Raw genomic sequence first — 26,812 nt, 5'->3', positions numbered from 1 at the left:
ACATCCCAGGTGCCTGTAGATATTCATAGTGCGACACGAAATCGTCCCCATCAGAGCGACCAGCAGTCCTTACAGAAATCAAGGATCAATCTTCTACAGCAGGAATGGCTCCAGTGCTTGCCACAACTGCGTCGTCACGTGGGTGACTCCCAGCGGGTGGTGTATATCCTTGAGCGGGAGGCACTGATCCACCGAAGTCGTACTTGGGAGGGCGATCATATATATTGTAGGCAGGAAGTATATCTTTCCCATCCCAATCTGGATCATCAGGCCCTCCAGTTCTGCGCCCAGCAGAATCAGTATCCGCAGCATTGACTCTGCGATCGGGGCGTACTCTGCGATCGGGGCGTACTCTGCGATCGGGGCGATAAGCCGATGGGAGAGAAGTAAGATGATGGTGCATCCGAGAGGGTTGATATGAAGAACTGAATGTATAGTCTCCACCAGGAGCTTGAGAGTTGTCGTATAAATTTGATGTCCTGATGGCGAAGAATTCTGTGAGAGGTCGGTTTCTCCTTCGCAAGACACATATCCTTGACAAAGATTAGTAAATATCTTCTATGCGTTTCACGTGAAATCCCCAGACGCACCTTGCTGCCACCAGGAGCATCAATGCAGAGACAGCAATGATAAAGTAGAGGTGTTGAAGAACGGACTATAGGAACAAATTTCGAATATTCACATGATGGTCAGCTCGTCGGAAAGTGATAAGTTGATGATAACTGACCTTGTTACTCTGATTCTCGGTGGAGTCCTCGGTTGCTAAAAGTTCCGAGCGACCCATGAGCGCCATGGAAGCACTCAAAGGGATAAAAGTCATTTGGAGAGGCTGCTAGTCGACTTCACACTCGGTTGCGCAGCATTTTCCTACAATCACTAACTGCTGCATGTGCCATGTGAACGACGTTTATTTTGGTCGGTGACCGGTGGGAGTTAAGTCTAACTTAAACTAGTCCTGGTGTAGCAGCACACGCCACAGAAACCAAAGCTGCCACAATATAATATGCCACGCACGTGAGTGCCTGTACCGGCAATGGGAAACTCAACGAAGTCTAATAGGCAGGAACAATAAATTGACTTGGATGAGCTCGTCGTTGCCGCTCATGTCGACCTCCAGGGCCAGCCCGGTCATTACTATGGCTGGCTCGCGTTTCTTCCCAAAATCTTCCACATCCTCTCAAACTTTTACTACTCAGAAAGGTTCAGGGGATCCAACTCGGGCGTCTGTAGTTCACCTCTTGGCTATGGCTCATTCTCTTCCATGTTCGGCAGCCTTTCAGGCATTCATGCAGCTCGTGCAGCCTACTGCGAGGTTTCAGTTAGCTCTTGATCTGCTACTGCCTCTCCTTACTTCATCCGCTGATGTCAGTTGAGTTCTGTTGACAGTGATCAAGGTTCTTGCCACTGACCTCTAACTATTCCGCTGCGATGTGGCAGCTCGCGCAACGCATCCCGGTTTCATTTATCCTTTATTCCATGTATGCTCCTTATCCGATTTCTCTCAATCCCTTCAAGTCTGTCTTGTACGCTACATTCGTTAAGGAGAGAGAACTCGCCATAGAAATTTCAACCGAGGGCGGGTTCAGCGAGAGGGAGCAATTGGTTTGGGTTCTCTGGAAGATCCTGAAGGGGGATGGTAACGATGTAAATTCGATATTGTCCTACCTTTCATCTCTCTCACAGTCGCCCAGATTGGTCCCTATTCTCCTAGTACCTTGACAAAATCACCCCTGCCTCCGGAGTTGAGGGCTTCATGTCTGTTTTTGGATGACGAAACTTTCTTGGACAATGACCCGTAAGCAGCAACTTCACTCCTGTCGATCTTTCTATATCCGAATTCGTCAGTGATCATTCTGTTGCCAAATCCACGATCACGGCAGGAGAACCGAAGCAATTTGCCGAGCAAGGTGCTTCCAAGAATTTGCTACCGTTACTCCCGCCTGCCACGGAGACCAAGATTACACGAGAAGCAGATCGAGAGAATGAACGCATCGCCCAAGCAATGAAACTTGTACTCGCAGCTCGTGATCGAGCACTTACACTCACAGAACAACGGGTGAGTATTGTGAATGAATCAATTTGATATCTGCCGTGACGATTCATTGCGCAGACCTTGACGCCTTTAATACCCCGGCTGACCTCTCCCACGATGATAACTTCCGTGGACCTACCGCCCATCGTCTCGTATAATCCTAACATAGCTTACCAGATTGTCATCGCTTTACTGATGACACTTCCTAATAACCTTGCACAAGATATCTCTGTATATTTGGACGCCCTGACAATACTTCCCCCAACACTCCCATCATTTGACCTCCTTGGCTGTCTCCTTCGTGATACATCAACTATTCCAGATTATTCAACTGGTGGCAAAACTACGATAGCGGACATCGTACGCTCTGAAGTCCTGGGACGCTTTATTCATGAGAGCATCAAGTGGCTTGATAATGCTGAGAGAGACGAGCACGACGGACTTGTCAGTGATGACCGATTTGCGAAGGGGGTTCAAAATGTTGGTTTCACGTTATCTTCGAAGCACATCGCCTTACTTTTTTGCAGTTCTGTCGTTTCTATTCCTCTTTGCTCAAGCTCTCGATCGTGGACGCCGCTTCCGATGCAGACTCAACTGAAATGTCGCACTTCACCTTGCGCCACTCACGCTTCGAAGAAGCAAACGCTCTGTATTGTATCCTTGCATCAGGTAGATTTGACCCTTTCTACACCGCTATGATATAGCAATTTTTGTTTTATCCCACGCATGTTTTCATCTCGTTCCATAGTCGCACGCCATTACTTACCATATGCATATGCCTTTACAATTAGCTATATGCCCTGCACTCATATGATCCCGGTTTATGCCATGACTCGTTTAGCTGTTCGCATAGTGTCGTAATCCAGATGCAGGTATGTTTAGGGATAAAATCCAACGGTTCAAAGCTCAACCTGATCTAATAAATGATAAAGTGCGACCTTAATATTCGATCAACGCATATCGTGGTACAGTGTGGTTGATAAATTGAGCAGTCTTCAAAGCTTAATATTGCAGTGTGCTTTTCATTTAACAGGCATACGCTTGAAACAATATGGAGCTTGTGTACTCAGGGTCAACCTGCTGATACTTGTCACAAGCTCCAATGTTATATCCCATAATAGCTCGACTATCCAAGTTTATGAGCCAGGTGCGTAAGCCTCCGTAATTCAGTCGAGCGCATCGTATGGTACCATGATGTTCTCAAATAGTACCTTGAACTGATCCAGAACTTCGGATATTATTCGCTATCCTGAGTACGTTGTGACACATAAGGATGTATTCAAGAATGAGAAAGTTAAAACCGGTTAACCAAGTGAGGGTCAGGTGAAAGAATTGCTTGCGATCGAGCCTGAAGTCAAGGAGAAAATGGATATGATAGATATTGTAGAGCGCTAGGCTTGTTTAGAGAAGCTTGTAGTGAGTGACCTCATGGGACATTGAATGACCATGTAGGGGAGGTGTTATCCTAGCTCCAAATTGATCTCCGTACAAGCCCACAACAGCAGTATCTAATCCCAGAGGAACAGTAGCTGCGCTATCGAAGGATTCCGAGTCGCTTGCAGGAATCTGGAATGAGATGTAACTGACGATGTGGTCGATAAACCTTTCCCACAACCAACCTTTGCTGTAAAGCTCGCAGCGGTCAAAGCATATTGCTGAAATGCAGTAAAGTCATCAGTGAACTTGCCGTGCGCCAATCTGTAAATCAAGGTTGAGCCTATGCAGACAGTCGACCTAGGAAAAGAAATGACCAACACTGTATCGCCTTTGCGGAAATTGTGGGCCCCTTCCCCTGGTTCCTCGACAATGCCAGCAATATCCATTCCAAGAACGGCAGGTTAATGTATACTGGCAGCCCAATGATTATAATCTTAGATATCGTCCATATTTTCCATTCAGACCGGTTAGACATGTGCATTGGAAAAAAGGCATAATGTCATAACGTCATATATTCATAATCATAATCATAATAATGTCATATGTTTTACTTAACGCCATACTATGTACTTAGGCGGGATAAGGAGTGTCGAAGTAGTGTGCTGTAGGACTATTTGTCAATCTAGTACAAAGGATGAAAAACGAACATAGTAAGCCAGTCAAACGACGGTGAAATATAATGATAGTAATACACACATCATGAAGCAAACAGAAGATGAGCGACAGTTCATAGATATCCACGGGTGGTGTGGTTTCGTACGATTGCGACGGACGCAGATGATGGCCACATAGAGCTGTCCGGGTCAACAGCGACAGGGTACAGGCTGGGTGGTGAAAAAGGACGGTGATATGCGGGGATAACATAACGCTCCGTGCGGCGCGTCTGCGATGATTGCCAGGGATGAACTTCAGATGGTCTTTCGAGGTCGGCGTCAACTGCACATGTTGCTATATGAGATCGTGAATAGTTCGACGATGTGCGAGAGAGATCCTCGGGGAATTTACCTTTGGAGTAAGGGGGCAGCGACGATGGATAGTCAGCATGCTTCTCGACGTCTTGGTAAACGCCGGAGGTCATAAGGTCGAAAATAGGCGTAAATGATGACTGGAGTTTGATTCGAGGAGGGGCAGGGGTACTATAAACGGGCAGTGAACCAGCGGATTTGCCTTTCAGTCTGACGAATGTGTGAGTTTGACAGCGATCATAAAATAGGATGGGCACCAACCTGGGAGCATGCGACGTCGACGTCTGCATTACCGGAGGATTGTAGCCAAAGCGCTTTGCAATCCATAGGAAGTATAACCGATAGTATTTTCTCGCTTCACTTGAGAAGCCAAAGAGAACAAAGAACGCCAAGGCGCAAACCGGAAAGAGCCACTGCGTCAAATCGATGGATCGTTTGTAGATTGGATTGCTGGTCCATTCGGCCGCAGGAATAAGACCGACGTGCGAGAAATTGTAATGGGTATTTGAAAAAGATACCCATCGTTGGAGGGGTATGCTCGTGCCGGAGATATAGGCACTGTAGATACTAATTGGCACAGTGAAAGCCATATCGACGACCGATAGTATCATCAAACGGATGTAAAGGTTGTCGTTCATCGAATTGTTGCCTGATATGAGTGAGTTGAACGCCATACGACGTTTATAGAATGCAGCAACAGTCAGGCCTAAGAAAAATGAGCTTGGCTATGTAACAGGACGAACGGACGAACCAGAGTAAACGAAAGAGATACAGCCAAGTAGCGAAGGCCACATGTAGATCAGGAAATATGCTGGTATTACATTGTAAATTGCTGGCCAGCAACCTACATCCTCAAGGATATCGAAACGGTGACCTTGAACAATGTAGTCTGTCCAATACGATCGCGTCAGTTGGCATTGTATTGTTGCTGAAAAGCTACGTACGAAGTGCCATAACTATGACAGGGATACCGATTGATATGGAAAGATCAATCATGACGACACGCCATTTCTGTCGACTAGTTAGCACAAGCACTCGCTCACAATACAAGAGGGTCTAACGTACATCCTGATATGTTGCCAACCCGGTTTTCATGACAGCTATACTGTACAAGCGACGACTAATGCACAACGCGGAGGCAGGGATGCCAATACTAGCTCCAATGAGCAATTTGGTTGCTGCAGGTCCGTTAGTAAAAACAACACTAGAAAGAGCATCGGCGATTACTCACAGATATCACACCATACGGGTGCAACATTCAAAGCGGTGTTACGCCAGATGATGGAGTTCACGAATTGGATGAGACATGAGATGGCTACCCAGATCATATAGACGCAAGTGCCTGCATTCCATGCTTGTAGGTGCCATGGGAAGGGGATGAGAACAAGGAAGAAACCCAAGAAAGAGACAACGGGGATGAGAGGATACGTTGGATTCACGCTATAGCTCATGGCAACTTGAATATTTGGTACTGTCGTCGGCGATGGAAACAAAGATGGTGCTTGGGAACAAATGTATAGTGGGCTCCGACTCTCATCTTTAAAACGCTGTCACTAAACAGACAATGACGAAGCGGAGTTGGTCGATAATTGTGGTCTTTGTGGTTTTCGTTACGTAATTAATGGACACCACAACGCATATCGTGGTACAGTGTGGTTGATACCGCGTAATCTCGGTAAGAACCCTGTGCAAAAAGATGAATGCACTGTACCGTATTCTCCACAAATTTCGTAATATTCTTTGTTGTTGCATTTGCTCTGATCCAGGAGTCTTCTCTGCTCTCAAGTGTAGCTGATCAAATTGGTACACCAAAATATGCTGCCTTCGTTATTTTGCGAGAGGTACATAGCGCAATGGTCAAGAGCCATATGTATGCAAGTGACACAACGGACCGGTAGATATCTATTACTTCGTGCAAATTGAGCAGTCTTCAAAGCTTAAATACTGCAATGTGCTTTTCATTCAACACTGGATGACACTTACTGGTGAGTTATAACTTTTAGACGTTATACCATAATTATGTCATATCGAAGATACCTATGGCTAAGTTGTAGCTTTATGGATCTGCAGCCAAAATGATATTGCACAGACGTAAGTCACTGGTTTCAATATGAATGAAAAGGAAGCTAAGTCACCCTCATCACCTTAGTCATTGGCCACGGGACTTAAGTATATAATGCTATACATGGTTTATAGACTAACATGCCATGATTTTACTAATAGTAGGAGTTAGACATTTTATAAGGGTTGATCGTAAAATTTATGTTTCAGTGGTGAGACTGTGCATTCCCACAGATCTTAGCCTATGATGGCGGCCACAATGAGTGATTTTCGACATCGAGTCCTGACGTTTTGTTTATTGTATGCGAACCAGTCGCTCTTGAAACGCGTACCAGACAAAGAACGCAGCGTCGCCAAAGCGTCGCAGCCACCAACCACCGTCGTGGTTTATTTGGACCTGTTGAAGCCAACAAGCTGATTTATAATGATACGGTCTTCTTTAGATTTATTCACATCTGGCACCCACCTAGCAATCTGCACATGTAACATGTCAGAATCAAATGCCTCGTTAACTTCCGAGTCATCGCATACTCGCGGGAGAGGTCGTGGGAAGTCCCATGGTGGGCTAGGAAAGTACCTTCGCGCACGAGGCCGTGGTCGAGGTGGCCGCCCAGCAGAATTCCACCAGCGCCTAGTCCTGGAAGGTGAACAGGCTGTCGATCTCGACCCTGATTCGGAAGAGGCGAAAGAACTTCAACAAAAGTACGCACGGCGACACATTGGATCTAACGCCGATTGTTATGCGGAGCTCGAGCCTGAGTTAGATTCTGACGGTGAGCAGTGAGTGAATGATTTGTTGAGTTTATGTTTGACACCATGTAGGAGAGGAGATTCGTAAGCTGGAAGTAGACTTATCGTCATTCCTTGCGAGACAGGTTATCGGACGTGTCGGAGACGACTGTGGTTGCCGCAGTGCCTCCAGTCGATGATGATGACATCGACCATGAACTCGCACATATCTCGTCTCATCGTATCCCACCTCTGACTTCTCAGAAGGGGCGCGTGCAGGCAATTGAGTGGGACGCAGAACTTGAGGAAATGAGTCGCGAAAAAGCCGCTGCAGATGCAAGTCGAGGTGATTTCCAAGTAAATCATAACTCGAATGTAAGAGACTGAATGTGGTTGATAGATCTGAAGGCGCGATTCCGTGCGAAGTCGGAGAAGTTCAAAGTAAAGCCTCTGTTTTCACGCGATACAAAACAAGGTAGAGTCCTCTTATCTGTGAACATGATCTTATTGACAAGTACGTATCGGCCAGGGGATAACTATTCTGAGGCGCCAGCTCTTCCTAATGACACGCCGAGGAAGGCGCCCAAAGTGGAGATGGAAGATTTTCTTGACGATCTTCTCAGCTAATGACCTGTATCTTGCGCATGACACTCCTGTTCACGGGTATTTGCACGTTGATTCTCTTTTCGCTCCAAGTATATGTCTACATGGTCAAAGGCTGAATGGCCTCAGAAGGTCGTCAACGCGTCAACATCCATCATCGGCGCCGACTTTTCCACATCCATGTCCTGAATCCAGACGTGGCGGAGACTGGTGGCCACGTCAACAAGCTTCACGGTTGAGCTCAGCCCGGATGATGTCAATGCTCCCGCATTTGCGGGTCGTTCATTCGTGCTGTCATTGACTGATATCATAATTGGCCATCTACTTATAATAAATAGCCCAAAGACAAGAGATGGTACACTAACCTATCGCCATGGATAAAGGGAAGACGATTGAAGAAAGACGAAAGAGACGATCGGAGAAAGAACGTGTGGTGAGTAAGTATCTGAAACTACATTTATGCAGTGATTTGACCGGGTGATGAAGCATCTCGGAAGGATCAACAAAATGTACACCGAGATCGGAAGAAACCGACCCGGGTGCAACAAGTACAGGGTAAATACTTGAAGAACGTAGCATCAATATCATATCCCAGGACAAAGGGAATGACTCACGATAACGTTTCGAGGGGCCGAAACAGCCTTGGACTAAAGGAATGGAAATGGTAGAGCATGTTGAGAAATCTGAGCCATCATCAGTGGGGCGAAAGGACTACTGTGAGGCGAATCTACTTACAGATGGCCTTACGAGATCACACAATAAGTCCCCGTTGACCAGTAACAGTCTTGATCCAGAGGTACGGATGTTTTCTCGTCACCCTCACCATAGTGACTCGGGGATGATAACATCATATCTTCTAGATGGAAGCAGTCCATGTTGTGTCGTAGTATGTCTTGATTTCTGAGCAAGCAGATAGGCTAATTTAAAGGCGATGCGAGGATATATCTGCGCGGGAGCTTCCGCGTAGTGTCAAAGTAGTTGGTGTCGAGTAAATTATGGTACCCATAATCATCCGACCTTATATATCTTGCCCGTAAGTTATCCACAAGCATTGTCCTTTCACGATTCGACTAGTGATTACATAATACAAGTGGCTAGAATTCAAACACCGCTCCTTTGTTGTACTCTGTAATTAGTATTATTATTATTATTATTATTCAGATAGACTTGGCATTGTGATCCACTGTCATTGATGTAATGACTTTAAAAGGGCCAGCTGTATAGAGATTTTAGCTCAATCATCCTCGTGAACTACTAACCCCAAACACTTCCAGTCATTGCGCCGTTGACTCTCACAGACTGCTCTAACTTCACACTTCGCTCTTCGCTCTTCGTAAAACCCTCTTACTGCTATTCATTCCATGGACGCATTCACATCTATCACCTCGCAGCTTTATCCATTGATAACAATACTGAGGAATGATGATCTCCCGGGGCATTCCGACGGACTCCCCGTTGACCATGAGTACGCTCACTCAATGTCAACTTCTGTTGGACTTTGTGTCATTGCTTGATGTCGATCATCGACATAATGTTGCTTGTGTGACAATGTAAGCCCCCTTCTTTCATTGCTTGCCGATCAATACTGAAGCGTACCTTGACAGTCACAAGATTCGTCGAGGGCCTCCAGAGCCTCCGACTGTCGACTATTCATACTTCTCTTACCATCAATCTCGTGTACCGTCCACTCTTTCGCCGTTATTTTCGGTTTCGTTTGGTACACGTAGTCGAGTTATGGTTTTTGCTCTGTTCCCATTTGTGCCGAATTACTACTTCGTGCCAATCCCAGCCTGTTTCATGTCCATTGGTCACTAAGTGGGGTGCTACTGTGTTGTGCAAAACTTGAGAGATGTAGCATGTAGCACGTAGCTTGATTTACTGTCCTCACCTTTAGTGATTTGGGCATCTTCCGCAATTAAAGTGAAGTTTGGAACCATGAACCGAATTCAAGCCTAAGTAAGCAAGTGTTCTCAACCGTGCCTGCTTAGGGGACTTACATTGTCACTTGGGTATTCAAAACCGCTGAGACTGGGGCTGCGAGGTTGCCGGTCTGCCGTCGAACATCAGGTCTATGTTGGTCTATTGAACAATGAACGATAAATCTGATCCGACCAAAAACTGTGAAAGCAGAGCGTGCGGGATCAATCGATCATTGATCATCAACTATCAATCAAGGCCATCGTATCTCTCGATCAGCATCAAGCAAGTATCACGCAGAAAGGATTAGATGCCCTGTCAATTCCAAAAATCAAACGAACAAAGGAGCAGAGTTTACCACAATTAGAGACTGTTCGTCATTGTTCGATCAATGGAGCTGCATGTTATAAGTGATTTGTCGAGTGCCTTGAAAGTCTTGCATTATTCTGCTAGAACCATGCCGACCTCTGCCAAAAGAGCCTCATCTTATCATGATCCATATCTTCATGCAGGGTGGACAGCTTGTAGCGGTCGCTACCAAGCGTTAGTGCGTAATATACTTTTGCACACAGTCTGCCGTCATCCGTTCAGAACCGTTCTATAGTAACACATGGTTCGTGTTTCAGGCACGGCATCAAAGGTTAAAACTTTAATGTGTAGTGTCGGGAATCGCCTGATTGTAGCCACGGTGAGCACGTCGGGTTGGTCTAGTTCCATGGTCAGCCGACATGCTGATCACGAAAAAAAACGATCCCGATTTTGATGCGGCCACCAATTAAACACGGAACTGGCTGCATACCTTGTCTCTGTGCCACGTCAATCGGAAACAGCGAAACCTTCAATACCTTGGTGTCTGGAGCGAACTGTTGACACCATTCCATTGTTACACGGATATACTGATAAATTTCATAGAACAAGATTGCGCGCAACTAGGCTGCGGCTCTCGATACAATGAGGTTGGCAGGCATGTCGTGTGTCATACCACATAAAAAGAGCTATGCCACGAGCTTAGTGCAACAAAGAGCACTACAGTGTCATGGGCAAGAAACCTATGGAATTGGAAAGGTGCAGTGAACTTACCAGGTGCTATCCGATAGCCAAGTTGTTAGTGGTCCTTCATCACATAGCGTGAGCCATAAAGCTAGTTACTGACGGGATGATGGGATCAGGAACAGAGAAGCGTGCGGTACTGACGCCACCTGAGGAAGGTAATTTATACAAAAACGACCGACAAAGGGAAGAAAAACAAACAAGCAGACAAAGCGAGAGAAACCACAATGAGACGTCATTCGCCATACATACAAAAGATTTGGCGCAAAGTATTTTCAAAAGCCATCACTTCATAGTGGCGGGAATTTGGCAGGGTGAAACCTAGTTCCAAGTCAAACGTTCTGGATAGGGAATTGAAACCAATACCACTGACATTTCGTGACTCGACATAGGCCTCGTCTATCGAAACTCTCCAGAGGTCTAGGGATCGGAAGAATTCAAAAGATGTCTTAGAAGTCTGTCAGGTTCAAGACCAAGTGAGGACGAAGCTTCACTGACTCACTTGTTGAAACGTTGATATCTCAGCAAAAAAAACGAGGTCAATCCGGAAGACTGTCACAGACTGGAGAGGTAGGAGAGTAAGGCTACTTTTTGGACCACGACTCAGCCCGTTTCAGTCGAACAGAGACTTAGAATGCAGAAATGGTTAATGAGCTTGGACGTATCTAACACAGGATGACGGTCATAACGCAGTACTTGGTGAAGTTTGGGTTGTCGTGGGAAGCCTTCGAACATTCCCACATCTGCAGGGAAATTCCTATGCTGGCGCTGATGAGTCTGCATTGGAGAACATTCAGGAAATGACTCCAGGGTTAATCTACATATATCTGGAGCCAAAATATAGGGTCGGTCTGGAGCTTTGGCGACAGGCTTCGGGTGTTGATACACTGGGTGCAGGATCTATCTTTTCTGGCAGAAAAATGGTAAAAAAATTAAATGAAAAGGGCAAAAATTGTCTTCCATTTGTTCTAACAAAACATTATAAAAAAACATCATAATTGTTCTCTGAATTATCTATGATACAAATTGTGTACAAATTAAAATTTTGTGCCTTCAATTTCTTCATGATCTGTCACATCAAAATGGTAAATTAATGTTCACATTTGTTGTCAAACAAAAAACTGGACAAATTGAAAGCAATATGGATTATCATTTTTTTTAAAAGTATATCAGAAAAATTGAATAGGGAAATCAAAACTTTGTTTATCATTTGTCTGGTGGAAAAAAGTGGACAAAATCAGGACTGTAGAACCATTTAAATTTTTCCTAACATGGTCTGACAAACAAATCAGAACAACATTGTGACCTTGTGTCACAGTAAATATCAGATTTTTTCAATGGGAATACAAGAGACAAATTGAAAGTAGAATATCACAATTTGTCCAACATGTGTATATGAATAAAAAATCAAGAAAAATCAGAACATATAAGTGTGAAACAGCAAGGGTCCTTGGGTATAGCTTTGACTGAATGATTATGAGAAAGCAGGCACAGAAGAGAGTGGTGTTGAGAGCTGATAGGTGGCTAATGTGAGCAAAAGAAGGAGTATGAGGGATTGAATGAGTGGTGGTATGAACAAGTAGCTGTTATGACAGTTTTTGGTATGGCGAACAGAAAATGAGTAGTAGTAATGAGAGAAAGGGTTTGATTGGACTATCAGACCAACTCAGGAGTGACTCAGGAGTGACTCGGGACCTAGTCAGACTATCAGATTAACTCAGGACTAACTTGGGACCTAGTCAAACATTTGGACTAACTAACTTGAGATTTAATCAGACTAACTCGGGACTTAGTCAAACATTCTGACCAACTTGAGACTTAGTCAGACTAACTTGGGACTAACTTTAGGATCTAGTCAGACTATCAGACTAACTGGGGACATAGTCAAACATTCAGACTAACTCCAAACTTAGTCAGACTAACTTGGGACTTGGTCAGACTAACACGGGACTTAGTCAGACTAATGCAGGACTTAGTCAGACTAACTCGGGACCTAGTCAAACATTCAGACAAATGTGGGACTTAGTCAGACTAACTCAAAACTTAGTCAGACTACTGCAGGACTTAGTCAGACTAACTCGGGACTTAGTCGGACTACCTACCATGGGACTTAGTCAGACTAATGTGGGACCTAGTCAAACATTCAGACTAACTCAAAACTTAGTCAGACTAACACAGGACTTAGTCAGACTAATGCAGGACTTAGTCAGACTAATTCAGGACCTATTCAAACATTCAGACTAACTCAAAACTTAGTCAGACTAACACGGGACTTGGTCAGACTCACTCAGGACCTAGTCAAACATTCAGACTAACTTGGGACTAACTTCAGGATCTAGTCAGACTAACACAGGTCTTAGTCAGACTAACTTGGGACCTAGTCAAACATTCAGACCAACTCAAAACTTAGTCAGACTAACATGGGACTTAGTCAGACTACCACAGGACTTACTCAGACTAACTCAGGACCTAGTCAAATATTCAGACTAACTCGAAACTTAGTCAGACTCACTCAGGACTAACTTCAGGATCTAGATCGTGAGCTTCTTATCTTATATATGAGCTGGGAGCAGATTAAGATGGGGGTGTAGACAGGAATGTAGGTTCACATTGCACTACTACACTACAGCTGTCCCACCTCAACCGCCCTCCAACAGGTCATGTGACCTTGGGAACTTGTGTATATACCTACTGTATATGATACCTACTGAGAAGCATCCTTCCTCCCAATTCCACAGCACCAGAGCAGACTGGGCAATAATCAGCAAGAGCGAAGGGTACAGATGGGAATGCACTGGAAGTAGAAGGGAAAATGGCTGTTAACTTTGTTGTAAACATGCATAGTGTTTCATTGTTACATTTATTGTCTTGTTTTTGATTAATATACTAGTCCATGTGTTCCAATTCTACTTACTTTATAGGTACAGGGAGACTCATAACTGGTAATCCCTGGGGTGTCAGAGACCTTACCCACACCTGCACCCTGAGGTATACCTGCACCCCCACAAAGGGTATGGGTTGTTTGGGGGTATTGTTACGCTCGGTGTTGTTTAGACGTCTTAACGTTTCAAGGATCAAAGTCAAAGTCAATGTTCTGATGAAGATGAAGCTAGATTGCAGGCCCTGGTCTGCGTAGGTCAAGTTAAAGATACAAAGCGTAAAGAGTGAGGTATATATAGGGGTATTGAAGTGGAGCTTGAATATGAATAGCGAATAGGAAAAAGAGAAAGAGAATTGTACAATAGAATGTAATAGAATACTATGGAATGATGAGTAAGCATATGTGACAACGTGAAGAGGTGAAAAGATAGAACTGTAACAGGTATGGCAAGCTCGTACCCTTACCCATACCTATGCAGGGTGTTATGACTGGGATAAGTTGAGCTGTCTGAGTCTGAACGGACATTCTGCTAATAGCAAGATGGACATGGTTCTTCTCTCTAATGAGAGGTCAAGGTTTCTGGCTAAGGCAAGTGTAGGCGACTCCCTTAGAATAGTGGGTTCTTAGATAGTAAGATTGGAGACCTTACTAAAGGACAAGTTCCAGGTAAAACCCAGTAGATTAAAGTGAGGAATACAATGTGGTAGGCTACACGTATATATAGTGAATGTTCAAGCGGAGCTCATAAATGGTTATCAAGATAAAGAGACATGAGGCAGACAGCCCGCTTGATAAGAGATAATGGATAGCAAACATAGTGCAGACAGCCTGCTTGGAAGATAAGAGATAGCAATCATGCGCAGACAGCCCACTTATGTAAGTGACAAAGAGAAATGAAATAGGGGTCTAAATGTTATTGTAACATTACCCCGTTATTATGGTCAAAGTCACCGACTATGACTTTTAATTGTCCATGTTGTCGTAGTAGCAGGGGTCAGCTTCCGTGTTGTGAAAGAGGATGTCCTCTTCAGCAGAGCATCTGTGCTGTACTGTATACTCATGGTGGGCACATTCTAGCTCTTCCTCAAGCTTCTGGTCCTCCCTAGCTTCCCATTCAGCCAAGGCATCATAAAACCCTTCGTCAGTGTAGACCAATGGAAACTCCTCTTTCTTCGGAGCATACGGGCAGTAGATAGAAAAATGGCCAGGTGCTTGGGCCTGGCATACACAGCAGTGGTATTGTGGACAGTTCTTGTGATGATGTCCAAGCACCTTGCATTGGCGGCAGACAAAATTGTCCGTGGAGAGGTTGGGTTGTTTTATCGTGATGGTAGAGGAGGAAGGGTCAGTGAGGTTGATTACCTTGCGTTTCTTTCCTTTAGAGGACTTGGCTTTAGTCACTCCGTGGACGACTGCTCCTTTGTGGGTTTTTCTGGTGTAGATTTTGTTTGGTGGGGGAAGGGGTAAGGGTTGAGAATTTTCTCTAGGTGGACTTGGAGCAGGTACATCAATGGTGGTAACGCTAGTAACAGCGCTTGGCAGGCGACTGACTTGGGTCGTGTTTCATTCTGCAACAACTTGTATAACTGTTTTGCAGACGTCACTAAAAGAACCAGGAAGAAGCTGAATCATGAGAGAGTGAATGCGTCTCTGGATGTGTTGGCAGGATAGTTTGAGGGCATCATCTTCGATTTCATTGAGTTTGAGCTCTAACTTGGCAGTGCTGCGTATGATATGGATTTGGGATAGGATGGGGGTGGTGATATGCGCAGGTTCTTTGGCTAGCTGGTTCTCTATTTCTTCTGTGTGAGGGAGAGACAGGAGAGTGGTTTCGACAATGATGTTGTCTTCGATGTTGATAATGTTTTGTTTGTAGAATGTGTCACGTAGGGAGAGGTGGTAGACATTGGAATCAGTGGGCGATGGTGTTTGGGGAGGAGACATGCTTTGGTTGATAGGGTAGGAGTGAATAATTATCAGTCCAGCCTGTGTCTCTTTTTATAGGCATCTAGGAGTGCTTTAGAACTCCGCAGGTTATCTTCAGGAATCTATTCATTAGAGCCCCTTCAGTGACAAATTCCATATTATAGATAGCTGGGCTGAAGAGAGATGTAAGGCAAATATTGTTATATAGATGGGTGGGCCGACAGGGGTGTATTACATATATGGGTGGGCCAAGGTAGGGGAATATTACATAGATGGGTGGGCTGACATGGGGTGTATTACATATACAGGTGGGCCGACATGGAAAGTATTACATATATGGGTGGGCCGACGAAAGGGATATCAAATAGATGGATGGGCCAAGGGTGTGATAAAATATTTATTACATAGACAGGTGGGCCGAGGTGAGGTATAATTATAGAGACGGGTGGGCCGACGTGGGGGATAATACATAGATGGGTGGGCAGATGTGGGGGAATTATACATAGATGGGTACATATATGGGTGAGCCTAGATATGTTTCATCAAGACATACAGCTGATGTAGCCACCAGCGAATCAAACACATAGGATACATGTACACTATGAGTGCATATACCTACCATCGACCACCAAATCTAAACCCCTAAGCACGAAAACATGAATCGACCATGTGTGGCATTGACCAATAATCGAGGACTGAAATGGAAAAACACCACACCTGAACCCTGGTGTGCAACATATCCTATTTGTAAGCATGGACACCAGAAGCACAACACTCACAAAAATATAAATGTCAAATCAGTGCCAAACCGCAAACCGAGATTTACCAACCCTGAACCCTGAAAGTGTGGACTGCTGGGTCTCGGGGGTCCCGGAACTCGGAACTTGGGAACTTTGGGGAGATAAAGAAAATTTGATTTACAATCGAGGTGATTGACAAATACATTGACGTACCCATGTTTGAAATATATGTGTTGTCTCACATACCGAGTTCCAAGTTCTGGGACCCCCGAACCCTGAACCCCGAAACCTGAGACCTGGCAGTCCACAATTTCAGGGTTCAGGGGTTGGTAAGATGTGTATGGATATATGAAAGGTCGATTTAAACATTTTTGAAAGATCTCACATATCAAATGTCAAGTCCCAAGTTTCGATTTCCAGGTTTTGGGAGTGCCGACACATTTTACCAACCCCTGAACCCTGAAATTGTGGACTGCTGGGTCTCAGGTTTGGGGGTTTGGGGGTCCCAGAACTCGGAACTCGGTATGTGAGACAACACATATATTTCAAACATGGGTATGTCAATGTATTTGTCAATCACCTCGATTGTAAATCAAATTTTCTTTTATCTCCCCAAAGTTCCCAAGTTCTGAGTTCTGAGTTCTGAGTTCTGGGACCCCCGAACCCTGAACCCCAAAACCCGAGACCCAGCAGTCCACAATTTTGGGGTTTGGGGGTTAGTAAAATGTTTATAGATATCCGTAGGTTACATTAAACATGTCTGAAAAATGTCGTTCATTTTAAATGTCAAATCCTGAGTTCCAGGTTTACCAGGTCTCGTGGTTCAGGGTTCAGGGGTCCCGGAACTCGGAACTCGGTATGTGAGACAACAAATATATTTCATATGTGTAAGTCAATGTGTTTGTCAATCACCTCGATTGTAAATCAAATTTTATTGATCACCCCAAATTTCCCAAGTTCCGAGTTCCGAGTTCTGGGACCCCCAACCCCCGAACCCCAAGACCCGGCAGCCCACAATTTCGGGGTTCAGGGGTTAGTAAAATGTTTAGATATACGTAGGTTGATAGTTCCGGGTTTCGGGACTCGGCACCCGGCACCCGGCACTCGGGGTTTGGCACTGAAAATTTGACATTTGGGTGTTTGGGATTCGGGTGATATCTACCTCAATCTACAGTTTCGAGTTCTGGATATCGGGACTGATCATTCAATCATTCAATTGTGGCATAGGTAACATGCATTGAAAAAGATTTATGTACATCTATCACTGAGCAATTATGTAGCCATTTCAACCTCCTCACCAGGAAGATCAACCTTTCCCTCAACATCCATCTCCTCATCAGAAGAAGCATATTCTGGCAGGAGGTTACCTGGTTCATTAGGGACCAAAATATTGCCGGAGGATTCTGGCAAGAGGTTGCCTGGTTCATCCAGGAGCACAATTTCACCGGAGGATTGTGGACCCTCAGGCTGAACTTGGGTGGGCTCAACCATAGGACCTACCATAGCAGAACCATCCTCAAGTGTCAAGGGTGTGGGTTCCATCACTGAAATGTCCAAATCAATGAGGTTGGAAAGTGTGGAGGGGAGGGGTGAAATGGATTTCTGGAATGGAGATCCGGCATGGGAACATCGAGTGCTGCACAAGGCACTGCTAAGCTGGAAGACTGAACTACTAAGTAAAAAATTAGGTCAGCCTGTCATCAAAAGTTTTGGTGACTTACGAGCTGGTGCTGGCACAGGTGCAGGTGCAGGTGCAGGTGTCTTCTTGATAGTGATGGTCTTGCTGTGACCACGTGACTGCACCTGGGGTGTAGTTGCAGCAGGGATGGCCGGAGTTTGGCACGGGCCACAAGATTGACTACGAGTTTGGGCCCTTGACCGGAAGGGAGACGGAGCATTGGATGGAGCAGGGGCAGGTGTCTTGGAACGTGTCCGGCCGGTGGTAGACTTCCCTCGGATCCGTTTGGGTGGGGATCCCAGAGATGCAGGGTTGCATTTGATAATCTTGGTGGAGCAGCGGATGCAAGACAAGCAGGGGAGACTGGTCCTCTTGTCCAAACAAGTCGCACAGGGCCAATTCTCCTTGACACAATAATGGCAGGGGTTGTTCTGTGGTATCCATTAGTAGGTGGACTAGAGGGAATTAATTGGAGTACTCACTGGGCTGGGAATGGTGATATCAAATGTGGTATTGGCCGGAGGGTCGCCATCCAAAGTGCTGGAAGTATTGTCAGATGGCTCAATGACTTCCGGACGACTGCCAGAGGTGGCCTGATAGGTTGTAAGTACAGATGTGGGTTCCGGGCAAACTGCTAAGACCTACCGGAGCTTCTGGACGACTGCTGGGGGATTTCTAATGTAATGGGAATGAGTGGAAATGTTACACATGAGTTACAGACATGTCCGGAAGACTCACCATAACCTCCGGATGCCTGCCGGCAGTCAGCTGTGGACTCATGAGCATATATATGAGGTTCGGACGACTAAATCAGACTTACTGAAGGATGTCCCTTGGTATGTTTTATTTTGCTGATTTCAGTCAATTGATCTGACATGGTTTAGATCCATTAGATGATATATACCTTGGGCCGGATGATGAGTTAGACTCTGATTCCGGGTCGTCCAGTGGTTTGGATGTGTTGAATGCAATTCCCGGTATGTTTCTCAATTCAAATGTGCATATTCTACATGTGCAAATTGATCACATACTTCCAGATCCATCATATCTGGCTCTGGCAGATGGACTGGCCCTGTACGATGACCCAGACTTGTATCTTGATCCGGAGGATACCTTGATTTCTTCTTCTGATGCTCCGGCTGTACCTAATTTTCCGATGGCTGGTGAGTTTATCCTTTCCATCTCATGCTCATGTATCATGGCATGTCCCCAGTGAATGACTCAAATCCCGAACCTCATCCGGCCACTCCGGTTGTAGCAAAGGCACCCATACCTTGTAGGTATATTCAGATCATTTCATGTTTTTTATTCATGTTATCTCCCAAGCTAATTCAGAAACTCCCGAATGTCACTCACCTGAGCCGGAACTCAACAATGACTCACTGCGTGCTATGGTTAGGGAGTTCATGCCAATTGGATCTTATGATCAAGCTGAAAGTAAGTATACAACGGTTGATTATTTATCTCCGCTAATTTTCTGCAAGTTCAAACAATTGTAGATTGCCTGGATGATTACCAACAGTGTCATGGAGATCTTCCTGCCCCTACAGTAGCACAACTTCTTGAGGCTGACAGACCATTCAGGATGGCATGGGCTGAAACATGCGACAAACTGCAGAAAGTAGATGCTGATCTCTAGAGGATGCAAAGGGTAAGGGAGTCCACCTCCGAAATGCTGAAGGTATTAGATACCCTGATTGAGTTCTTTGAGGACTCAAGTAACATGTAAATATCAATCAATGTCTGATAGTATACACATTGGAGTATACTTCACCTGCTCAGTACTTAGTACTTGAGATTTCAGATTTGGGATTCAAGATTCAGTCGTTAGTACTTGATACTTGTATACTTTACCTACTCAGTACTTGGTCCTTGGTACTTATATACTCTACCTACTCAGTACTCGCTGCCCGGCTTTCGGTGCTTGGTACTCGGTACTCGGGGTTCGGTACTCAGGCCTTGGTAGTCGAGATTTGGGATTTAGGATTCAAGATTCAGTCGTTAGTACTTTGACATGTACACAATAGCACATATGCGATTACACATGAGGGAAGGAAGATATATCTACATTAAGTGCGTCCCCGTGCTCTGGTTACTCTAGGTGTACTGTCTACTGGCATTTGTAACTTACTCCGGGTCGTCCTGGTGGATGGTTCAACAGTGACTCTCTTGCCTGGCCTCCTTTTCTGTGCCGGCGGCATGATACTCTCTTCCATTTCAACATCATCTCTAACCTCGCCAGTCGTGTCTTCAGTTAACACGACAAGGAAGTCGCCCATTTGTGATGTCAGTAATGCACCTTGTTTGGCCGGGCGAGGCTTTGGAATTGCATGTGGGACTGCCATCCCTTTGGGTGTAGGACCTCCCATCCTGGGTTTCTTCAGCGGATGTCTCCCGTCAGCCACATCATCATCCACATCATCCTCAGTATGATTGGTGGCACTCTCCATATCACTCTCAGCTTCTGTCGACGAGTCCCGAGGTCTTCGGATGGTAACCCTCTGCTGCTTTCTCACTATACGAGTCTGAGGAGAGGGCGACTTGCCAGATATGACAGATGGTACCATGTCCCCATCTTTGTTCTTCCATGCTTTGAACAGAAATGTGGAACCTTCTCCTGTTTCCTGCCGAGCACACCAAAAATGGAGCAAGGCAGTCGTGTCCCAATTTTGCAGCTTCGAAGGCTCCTTCAAGTCAACATCTGCCGGAAGATATGTCCAGGCCACGAAGTCATCCTGACTGTGTAAGATGGCACTCCATGGCACAACAGCCTTGTCCTTCCCGGAACATATCCCTGTGTCTATGCATTGAACAATTTGTCAGATGATTGGATGAGAAACTCACGATAGTGTGATGTAAGAAAGGCCCTCACTATGGCCTTCTTCTCCTCAAGTTTCGTGTCGGTGATGTCGGGAAGGAGCGGCATACCCTCCCGGTCCATTTCGAGTTCAAAAGTTGGTTTTCGAATTCTTTTTCAACTTCCCTTGACCTGATGTCCTCCATCCCGTGCCCCGGCACCTATCATGGTGATGCTCAACATGTTCAATCTGGTATACATGGTTCAAACACTCACTGAACTGTTCCTGCATGTACTCCTGCCACACTGGCTCAATGTCCTCCCAGTCCTTTGTCTTCATGAAGCTGTCCTCATCTCCTAAGGCCTCGTTATCATCATGCCTGCATGAATATTTTGAGATGAAAGATCTGTGTCAATGGATAAATGTACTCACATCCTGAACAGCACCTCGCCCTTTTCATTCTTCCAAGCCGACATCACAAAAACTCTCATCCTACATTGCCTCCACATCTTGTTTGAAAAGTGCTCCATATATGCCGGACCCTTCTTATGAGCCACTTGTGCTTGTATCTCCGGAGGTGGACAGTTGTTGGACCACTCCTTCACTGTTTCTTTCGCTTTCTCCAACTCATTGTCGTCCAATTCAGCCATGACTCTCTTCACTGCCACCTGATAATATTTGAACATACCAGGATCTCCTGGCTTTACCACAGACTCGTCCTCAATCATCTTCAGCACCTCTTGGTGTTTCTGCTGGTACACCACCATCCTGGGAGTCCATTTCCTCCCATACTTGATCATGTCCTTCCTTTCCTTCTTTTTCTTGTTGTTGAACAACCAAGTCTTGTACACCTAAGAGTTGATGAAAGCATGTGATGTTGAAAATTTAGTTTTTCAACACAATAAAGACACCTCACCTGCTTCCTCTTTTTCCATTGTTTTTGGTCCAACTTAGGAGCAAACAACCTGGCTGCCCTTGCTATGGCAGTGAAAATTGCTCATCTCTCACTCCTTTTGGCAGCAGTCCACTCAGGAAGGTAGTTCTTCAACTCCAAAATCTCCTTGTCCGTGAGCTTCTGCGACTGTGGTTGACGGACCCCGTGTCTTCCAGAAGTCGTGTTGATGGAATGACCTGTTCTTGCCATAGTGAATCAGAATGCAGAAAGGGCTAATGATTTGCAAGGTAGAAGTATTAATGAATTGTGCGAAGTTGAACTTCGAGCAAAGCCTAATGATGGGTTAATTGGCCCATATTGGAAGAGAAGCCATTAATGGAAATGAATTTGTAATGAGCCAACAGGACTGCACAGCATCATATTGCAATAACAATTCATTACACCTGAGCTGATGCCTTGCTTGCAACATTAGTAAACAAGATGAAGATAGGTAGATGCACCCCAGTACAAAAATCTCACAGGGTAGAAGCAAGGGGCAGCAAAGGTAGGAAGACTTGGGTAAAGGTCCCACTTGCAAGTACGAGGTGACATGCCTACAGGTCCATGCCTAACTCTCCCCCAGAATCACTAACAATTCAGCCTGTTGAGGCACCACCTCCTTGGGAAGACTTTCCTGACAATACTTATGAGTAGGACCAAGGCTAATTTGAGCCTTTGCAACTCTCAAAAACCATGGCAAGTTCATGAACAATGTTAGAGTGTCATTCAAACTATGGCTAAGCATTCAAAAATACAGAGTCAAAATGACTACCTCAGGCAATGGCTGCCAAGGCAGGAATCATATCTACATCACCTCCTCAATCGAGAAGCTCCACCAGAAGACAGGAGATGCATCATCTGCGAATAGGATGGGGTATACAAATGTCAAAATTGTCTTGGCGAGCCACTCTATTGCATGGGCTGTTGCAGGAGTCAACATCATAGCAATCCTTTCCACTGGATCAGTCAATGGAATGGGCGATTCTTTGAGCGGAGTTGTCTTGCTCATGTGGGACTCAGCATACACCTTGGCCATGATGGCAAACAATGTCCGGCAGTCACCGATCAGTGGAATTTGTTCGAAGAAGATGAACCTGAAGACCTGCTCGAGCCTGAAGATCTGCCATTTGTGTCCAGACCCGAGTTCCAGCCGAAGGAAAACACCATGGTCATCATCGACAGGTCCGGAGTTCATTGCCTGGAGGTTCGATGCTGTGAATGTCCAAATGCCATGAGTCCGGACATTCAAATGTTTCGACACAGATTTTTCCCTGCATCTTTCAACAGGCCAAAGACTGTGTTCACCTTCAGAGTGCTTGATGATTTTCTACTGGACAGCCTTGAATGTGGCACCTCGGCGATGAACTATTACAGCAAGCTCTGGCGAATGACCTCGAGCATGTTTCCACACCTTGTTCTGGTAATGCCTTACCCTCTTCATCTACTGGACATCATATTGACAAAGCACATTGCAAGGACCGATACAGAGAGCTCATGAGGGTCGCTCGACAGTGGAGGCAGTTGAAGACAATGAAATGGCATGGCTTCGGCCATCATTCTGATAACCCAAGCACAGGAGAACTCGCATTATTTTGCCCGGCATGTCCTCAGCCTGGGATTAATGTGCTGTTGTCAGAGGATGAATCGCTTGATGAGTGAGTCCTATTCTCAACTAATGTGGCCTCCACAATAATGCTAGCGATCCAAGCTGGAAATACACCCGGTCATTTGTGATGGACAGAAATTTCAAAGTGAAACATCTGCATCCCATTAAGCCATTTGATGAAGTTTGGCTGTCCGATGGGTTTGGATTCATGGTAGGAAAGGACAGGTATAAAATGCATCTGGCAGAGGCTGCTGACATGGTGGAAAAATCAAGCTGCAACAACCACCGGGCAGTAAATGAAGCTAATGCTGCTCGGCACAAGCTGGAGTCCACCAGTATCAGGGGAGTTGCCTGTGCCCGACACGGTTGCTTTGTCCCTCACTCCATGGTGGATTTTCAGAAAGGCGAAAGGCAAGCCACATTGACCATTCCTCATTCACGAGTTAACCATGGTTCGCTTGCAGACAAATGAACATGGACTACGCCCTTTGCGAGGCTTCCCGGCACAACATGGAAGGCATCACCAGGGCTGTCACCTTCTATGATATTAATTGTCAATACAACAAACACTTTCGGGTTCGGGTGGATCGAAGTTGATTTCTAGAAATGGCACCACAACTAACCATCATTCCCGGAATTGGGTTGTGGCACATTCATGGCCATCAGGACAGCTGCTATGTCCGATATGCTTCTAACTTTATTGAAGGCATTGGTCGGATCAATGGAGAGATCATGGAGATGCTATGGGCACGGCTCAATCTGATCTCCCCTGCTGCTCGTGGAATGTCATCTCCACACCGAAAGGAATGCCTTGATTATCAGATGAATGACTCCAATTTCTGCAAGATGATTCGCATGAAAAGGACTCTATGCCAGAAATACAAGCTGGTGAGGAATGGCATCTCGGAAAGTGGAAAGGCATTCGACAGACTCAATGAAGCAGCACCCTCACATTTGAAGACAGAATGGTTAGCCAGGGAGAGGATAGCTCAGTCAAGCAGATTGAATGATCCTTCGGCGATGGATGAATATGAGATCAATATCAAAAAGGGTATGTTGAGCTCCATTGTCTCCATCGAGGTCTGAATTAATATTGCACTCAGCACCTAGCAAAAAGGAGATTGAGCTTAGATTATTAGAGGAGGGTAACACACACAATGCAGCACCCTCTCGCAGATCTGTGGCGACGTGGATATCAACAGGGTCAGCAATTGAAGAGGCTCAGATTGCATTGCTCATCGAGGTCCGAAGGATCGGAAGAAGATCCACTGAGACACAGAGATTAGACATCACCCGTCAACGAGATTGGCTCCAAGGCCAGATAGATGGATTTGCTCGGTCTGCTCTAACACATCTTGGGGAGGGATTTGATGCAGATGATGAACCTGAGGACTTGAACATAGACATTCTCGATGATCTCGATGATGACCCGGTGGATTTCACAGAGACATCTCATACATGGACAAACTCTCCTGGGCTCACTGTAATCCTGTTGCCATCGAACCTGGGGGTTGATAGATGCAGACAATGCATGACAGAGGATCTGATTCCATGCCAGAAGGCAATCCCAAATGTATTCATTGCTTGCACAGGATGCGCAGGCAGCTTTTCAAGACCTACAAAATGTGTTGATAGAGGCCGGAGATGAATGAACATTGTTTTCTCATGAAGTCCCTTTTTCCACATACATAATTGAGGCCCAGGAATTGTCCGGGTCAGCCCATGTCGGAGTTTGAATTTCGTATCCATCCATCAGTGATTCTTATCTTTACATCTTCACCATCTTTCACTTGCATTGCCAGCACCATAGTCCTGTATTAGCCATGCCTGCAACTCCTGCATCCACTTCTGGCACTTTGAATGCTGGAAGCCATTACCAACTCCTGAAGCTGAGCCTTGCAACTATTTCCTGCACATTGGCAATGGCTGGATCGCGCATCTGTGCATGCATCTCTCAATATCAGACTGAAACTGCCAGCAATGGTGTACCTTCTGACCAGATCAAGTATTTTAAAGCCAGGCTGCAATGGGAGATGAATGTATGTGACCACTGCCCTGATGACTGTGTTGGTCCATGCTAAGAATTTGAGCAGACTTTTGTCACACCACTCCTGCAGTACTCCGCTTCAGAGAATATTGTGTCAGTTCTTCCGGTCCCTGTCGCTTATATCTTTCAGTTGTATCCCATGCTAACCTGGAACATGGTTCCAGACGACGTCTTTTCATTCCACCTCCTTTCATTTGATGATGAGGCAATTGCAGGACATCTGTGTTTGCATATACATGTCCATGGTGGATGGGAAACTCCAGAATCCCAGATCAACCATGGCAGTGGGATGAAATAATGGCCTCCTGTGTCTCTCACTACCAGTATTGGGTGGTAAGATGTTAGCTGAATTGCCTTGATTGATGACTTATCTGTTCTAGCTTAATGTTGAGGATGACTCTTTGGTTCTTCCAGAGAAGTTGAAAAACACTTCGAGTCCACCACTGATGGGACTGAGGTGGATTAAAGAACACATGGAAGTATTGATTGAGGAGCAAGATGAGGGCATCCAAGCCAAGATGGCAGAGGTGAAGATGTACACTGACATGTTAGAGAAATTGAGGAAAGGCAAAGGAGTGTAGTCCCATTCAGTCTTCATTGTATACATGATGTAAAATAGTCTATGCATTCAAAAATCTTGCATCCAAGTCCAGGAAGCAGGGGTCCCGAGTCCCGAATTTTGGAGTCTGGGGCTCGGCAACCCGGAGCTTGGCAACTGTGTTGGGTGTCAGGGTATCCGGAGTATTGGAGATCACATGTGTCAGTCTTCATTGTATACAAGATGTAAAATATTCTATGCATTCAAAAATCTTGCATCCAAGTCCCGGAAGCCGAGGTCCCAAGTCCTGAATTTCAGAGTCCGGGGTTCGGCGACCTGGAGCTTGGCAACTGTGTTGGGTGTCAGGGTATCCAGAGCATTGGAGATCACATTTGTCAGTTTTTTGTGTTTCATGGTTCATGTTTGGTGATTATGGAATCAGGCATCAGGGACTTGGTATTCAGAACAATGTCGAGTCCCAAGTCCCGAGTCCTGAGTCCCGAGCTCCGAGCTCTGAGTCCCAAGCTCCGAAACCCCCATGCGGGACTCGGGACTCGGAGCTCGGGACTCAACACTTTTCTGAATACTGAGTCCCTGTATTTTGGGACTCGGGACTCAAAGATCAGAGCTCGGAGCTCAGGACTCGGGACTCAACATTGTTCTGCATACTGAGTCCCTGATGCCTGATTCCATAATCACCAAACATGAACCATGAAACACAAAAAACTGACAAATGTGATCTCCAATGCTCTGGATACCCTGACACCCAACACAGTTGCCGAGCTCCGGGTCACTGAACCCCAAACCCTGAAATTCAGGACTCGGGACCTCAGCTTCTGGGACTCAGATGTGAGATTTTTGAATGCATAG

The 26,812-nt window shown here is 45.6% G+C and overlaps 7 protein-coding genes across 7 annotated transcripts; 3 read left to right on the top strand and 4 right to left on the bottom strand.

The window, feature by feature from the left end:
* Positions 1-85: 85 nt before the first annotated feature.
* On the bottom strand, positions 86-793 carry F5891DRAFT_1187945 (uncharacterized protein; the record flags this gene model as incomplete). Its single annotated transcript, XM_041366927.1, has 3 exons — positions 86-533; positions 591-655; positions 728-793. 3 exons carry the CDS (start codon positions 791-793, stop codon positions 86-88), a joined length of 579 nt encoding a protein of 192 aa, XP_041226817.1.
* A 242-nt stretch (positions 794-1,035) lies between these two features.
* F5891DRAFT_1030576 (uncharacterized protein) lies at positions 1,036-2,997 on the top strand. Its single transcript, XM_041361577.1, has 6 exons — positions 1,036-1,364; positions 1,438-1,644; positions 1,692-1,795; positions 1,846-2,056; positions 2,111-2,512; positions 2,560-2,997. Exons 1-6 carry the CDS (start codon positions 1,083-1,085, stop codon positions 2,734-2,736), a joined length of 1,383 nt encoding a protein of 460 aa, XP_041226816.1. The 5' UTR covers positions 1,036-1,082; the 3' UTR covers positions 2,737-2,997.
* Positions 2,998-3,433: 436 nt separating this feature from the next.
* On the bottom strand, positions 3,434-3,876 carry F5891DRAFT_1277875 (uncharacterized protein; the record flags this gene model as incomplete). The annotated part of the gene is made up of 3 exons (XM_041370294.1): positions 3,788-3,876; positions 3,652-3,730; positions 3,434-3,598 (listed from the first exon to the last, which is right to left on the bottom strand). The coding sequence occupies exons 1-3, from the start codon at positions 3,853-3,855 to the stop codon at positions 3,434-3,436; spliced, it is 312 nt and encodes a 103-aa protein (XP_041226815.1). The 5' UTR covers positions 3,856-3,876.
* Positions 3,875-6,034, bottom strand: F5891DRAFT_1030569 (pheromone A receptor-domain-containing protein). The gene is made up of 7 exons (XM_041361576.1): positions 5,666-6,034; positions 5,500-5,612; positions 5,379-5,445; positions 5,186-5,323; positions 4,696-5,140; positions 4,475-4,644; positions 3,875-4,417 (listed from the first exon to the last, which is right to left on the bottom strand). The coding sequence occupies exons 1-7, from the start codon at positions 5,883-5,885 to the stop codon at positions 4,197-4,199; spliced, it is 1,374 nt and encodes a 457-aa protein (XP_041226814.1). The 5' UTR covers positions 5,886-6,034; the 3' UTR covers positions 3,875-4,196.
* Positions 6,035-6,982: 948 nt separating this feature from the next.
* F5891DRAFT_1223940 (uncharacterized protein) lies at positions 6,983-8,158 on the top strand (the record flags this gene model as incomplete). Its single annotated transcript, XM_041369474.1, has 5 exons — positions 6,983-7,268; positions 7,318-7,380; positions 7,409-7,570; positions 7,625-7,699; positions 7,754-8,158. The coding sequence occupies 5 exons, from the start codon at positions 6,983-6,985 to the stop codon at positions 7,849-7,851; spliced, it is 684 nt and encodes a 227-aa protein (XP_041226813.1). The 3' UTR covers positions 7,852-8,158.
* Positions 8,159-14,638: 6,480 nt separating this feature from the next.
* F5891DRAFT_1187940 (uncharacterized protein) lies at positions 14,639-15,619 on the bottom strand (the record flags this gene model as incomplete). The annotated part of the gene is made up of 3 exons (XM_041366926.1): positions 14,639-14,893; positions 14,948-15,225; positions 15,280-15,619. The coding sequence occupies 3 exons, from the start codon at positions 15,617-15,619 to the stop codon at positions 14,639-14,641; spliced, it is 873 nt and encodes a 290-aa protein (XP_041226812.1).
* A 9,561-nt stretch (positions 15,620-25,180) lies between these two features.
* F5891DRAFT_979766 (uncharacterized protein) lies at positions 25,181-26,614 on the top strand (the record flags this gene model as incomplete). The annotated part of the gene is made up of 7 exons (XM_041376926.1): positions 25,181-25,396; positions 25,475-25,497; positions 25,620-25,737; positions 25,785-25,981; positions 26,024-26,163; positions 26,226-26,336; positions 26,385-26,614. 7 exons carry the CDS (start codon positions 25,181-25,183, stop codon positions 26,612-26,614), a joined length of 1,035 nt encoding a protein of 344 aa, XP_041226811.1.
* Between the last annotated feature and the right edge of the window lie 198 nt (positions 26,615-26,812).

This window comes from Suillus fuscotomentosus, assembly GCF_016647785.1.
Source record: "Suillus fuscotomentosus strain FC203 chromosome Unknown F5891scaffold_23, whole genome shotgun sequence".
NCBI classification, from domain to species: domain Eukaryota; kingdom Fungi; phylum Basidiomycota; class Agaricomycetes; order Boletales; family Suillaceae; genus Suillus; species Suillus fuscotomentosus.
This window is presented reverse-complemented; position numbering and strand designations above follow the sequence as displayed.

Bases quoted from the DNA above. Each gene is read 5' to 3' on its own strand.
- F5891DRAFT_1030576 (XM_041361577.1), top strand. From the start codon at position 1,083: ATGAGCTCGTCGTTGCCGCTCATGTCGACCTCCAGGGCCAGCCCGGTC. The intron at 1,645-1,691 runs GTAAATTCGATA...ACAGTCGCCCAG, and splicing joins TGAAGGGGGATGGTAACGAT to ATTGGTCCCTATTCTCCTAG. The intron at 2,513-2,559 runs GTTGGTTTCACG...ACTTTTTTGCAG, and splicing joins TTGCGAAGGGGGTTCAAAAT to TTCTGTCGTTTCTATTCCTC.
- F5891DRAFT_1030569 (XM_041361576.1), bottom strand. From the start codon at position 5,885: ATGAGCTATAGCGTGAATCCAACGTATCCTCTCATCCCCGTTGTCTCT. The intron at 5,324-5,378 runs GTACGTAGCTTT...CGTATTGGACAG, and splicing joins TGTCATAGTTATGGCACTTC to ACTACATTGTTCAAGGTCAC. The intron at 4,418-4,474 runs GTAAATTCCCCG...GATCTCATATAG, and splicing joins GCTGCCCCCTTACTCCAAAG to CAACATGTGCAGTTGACGCC.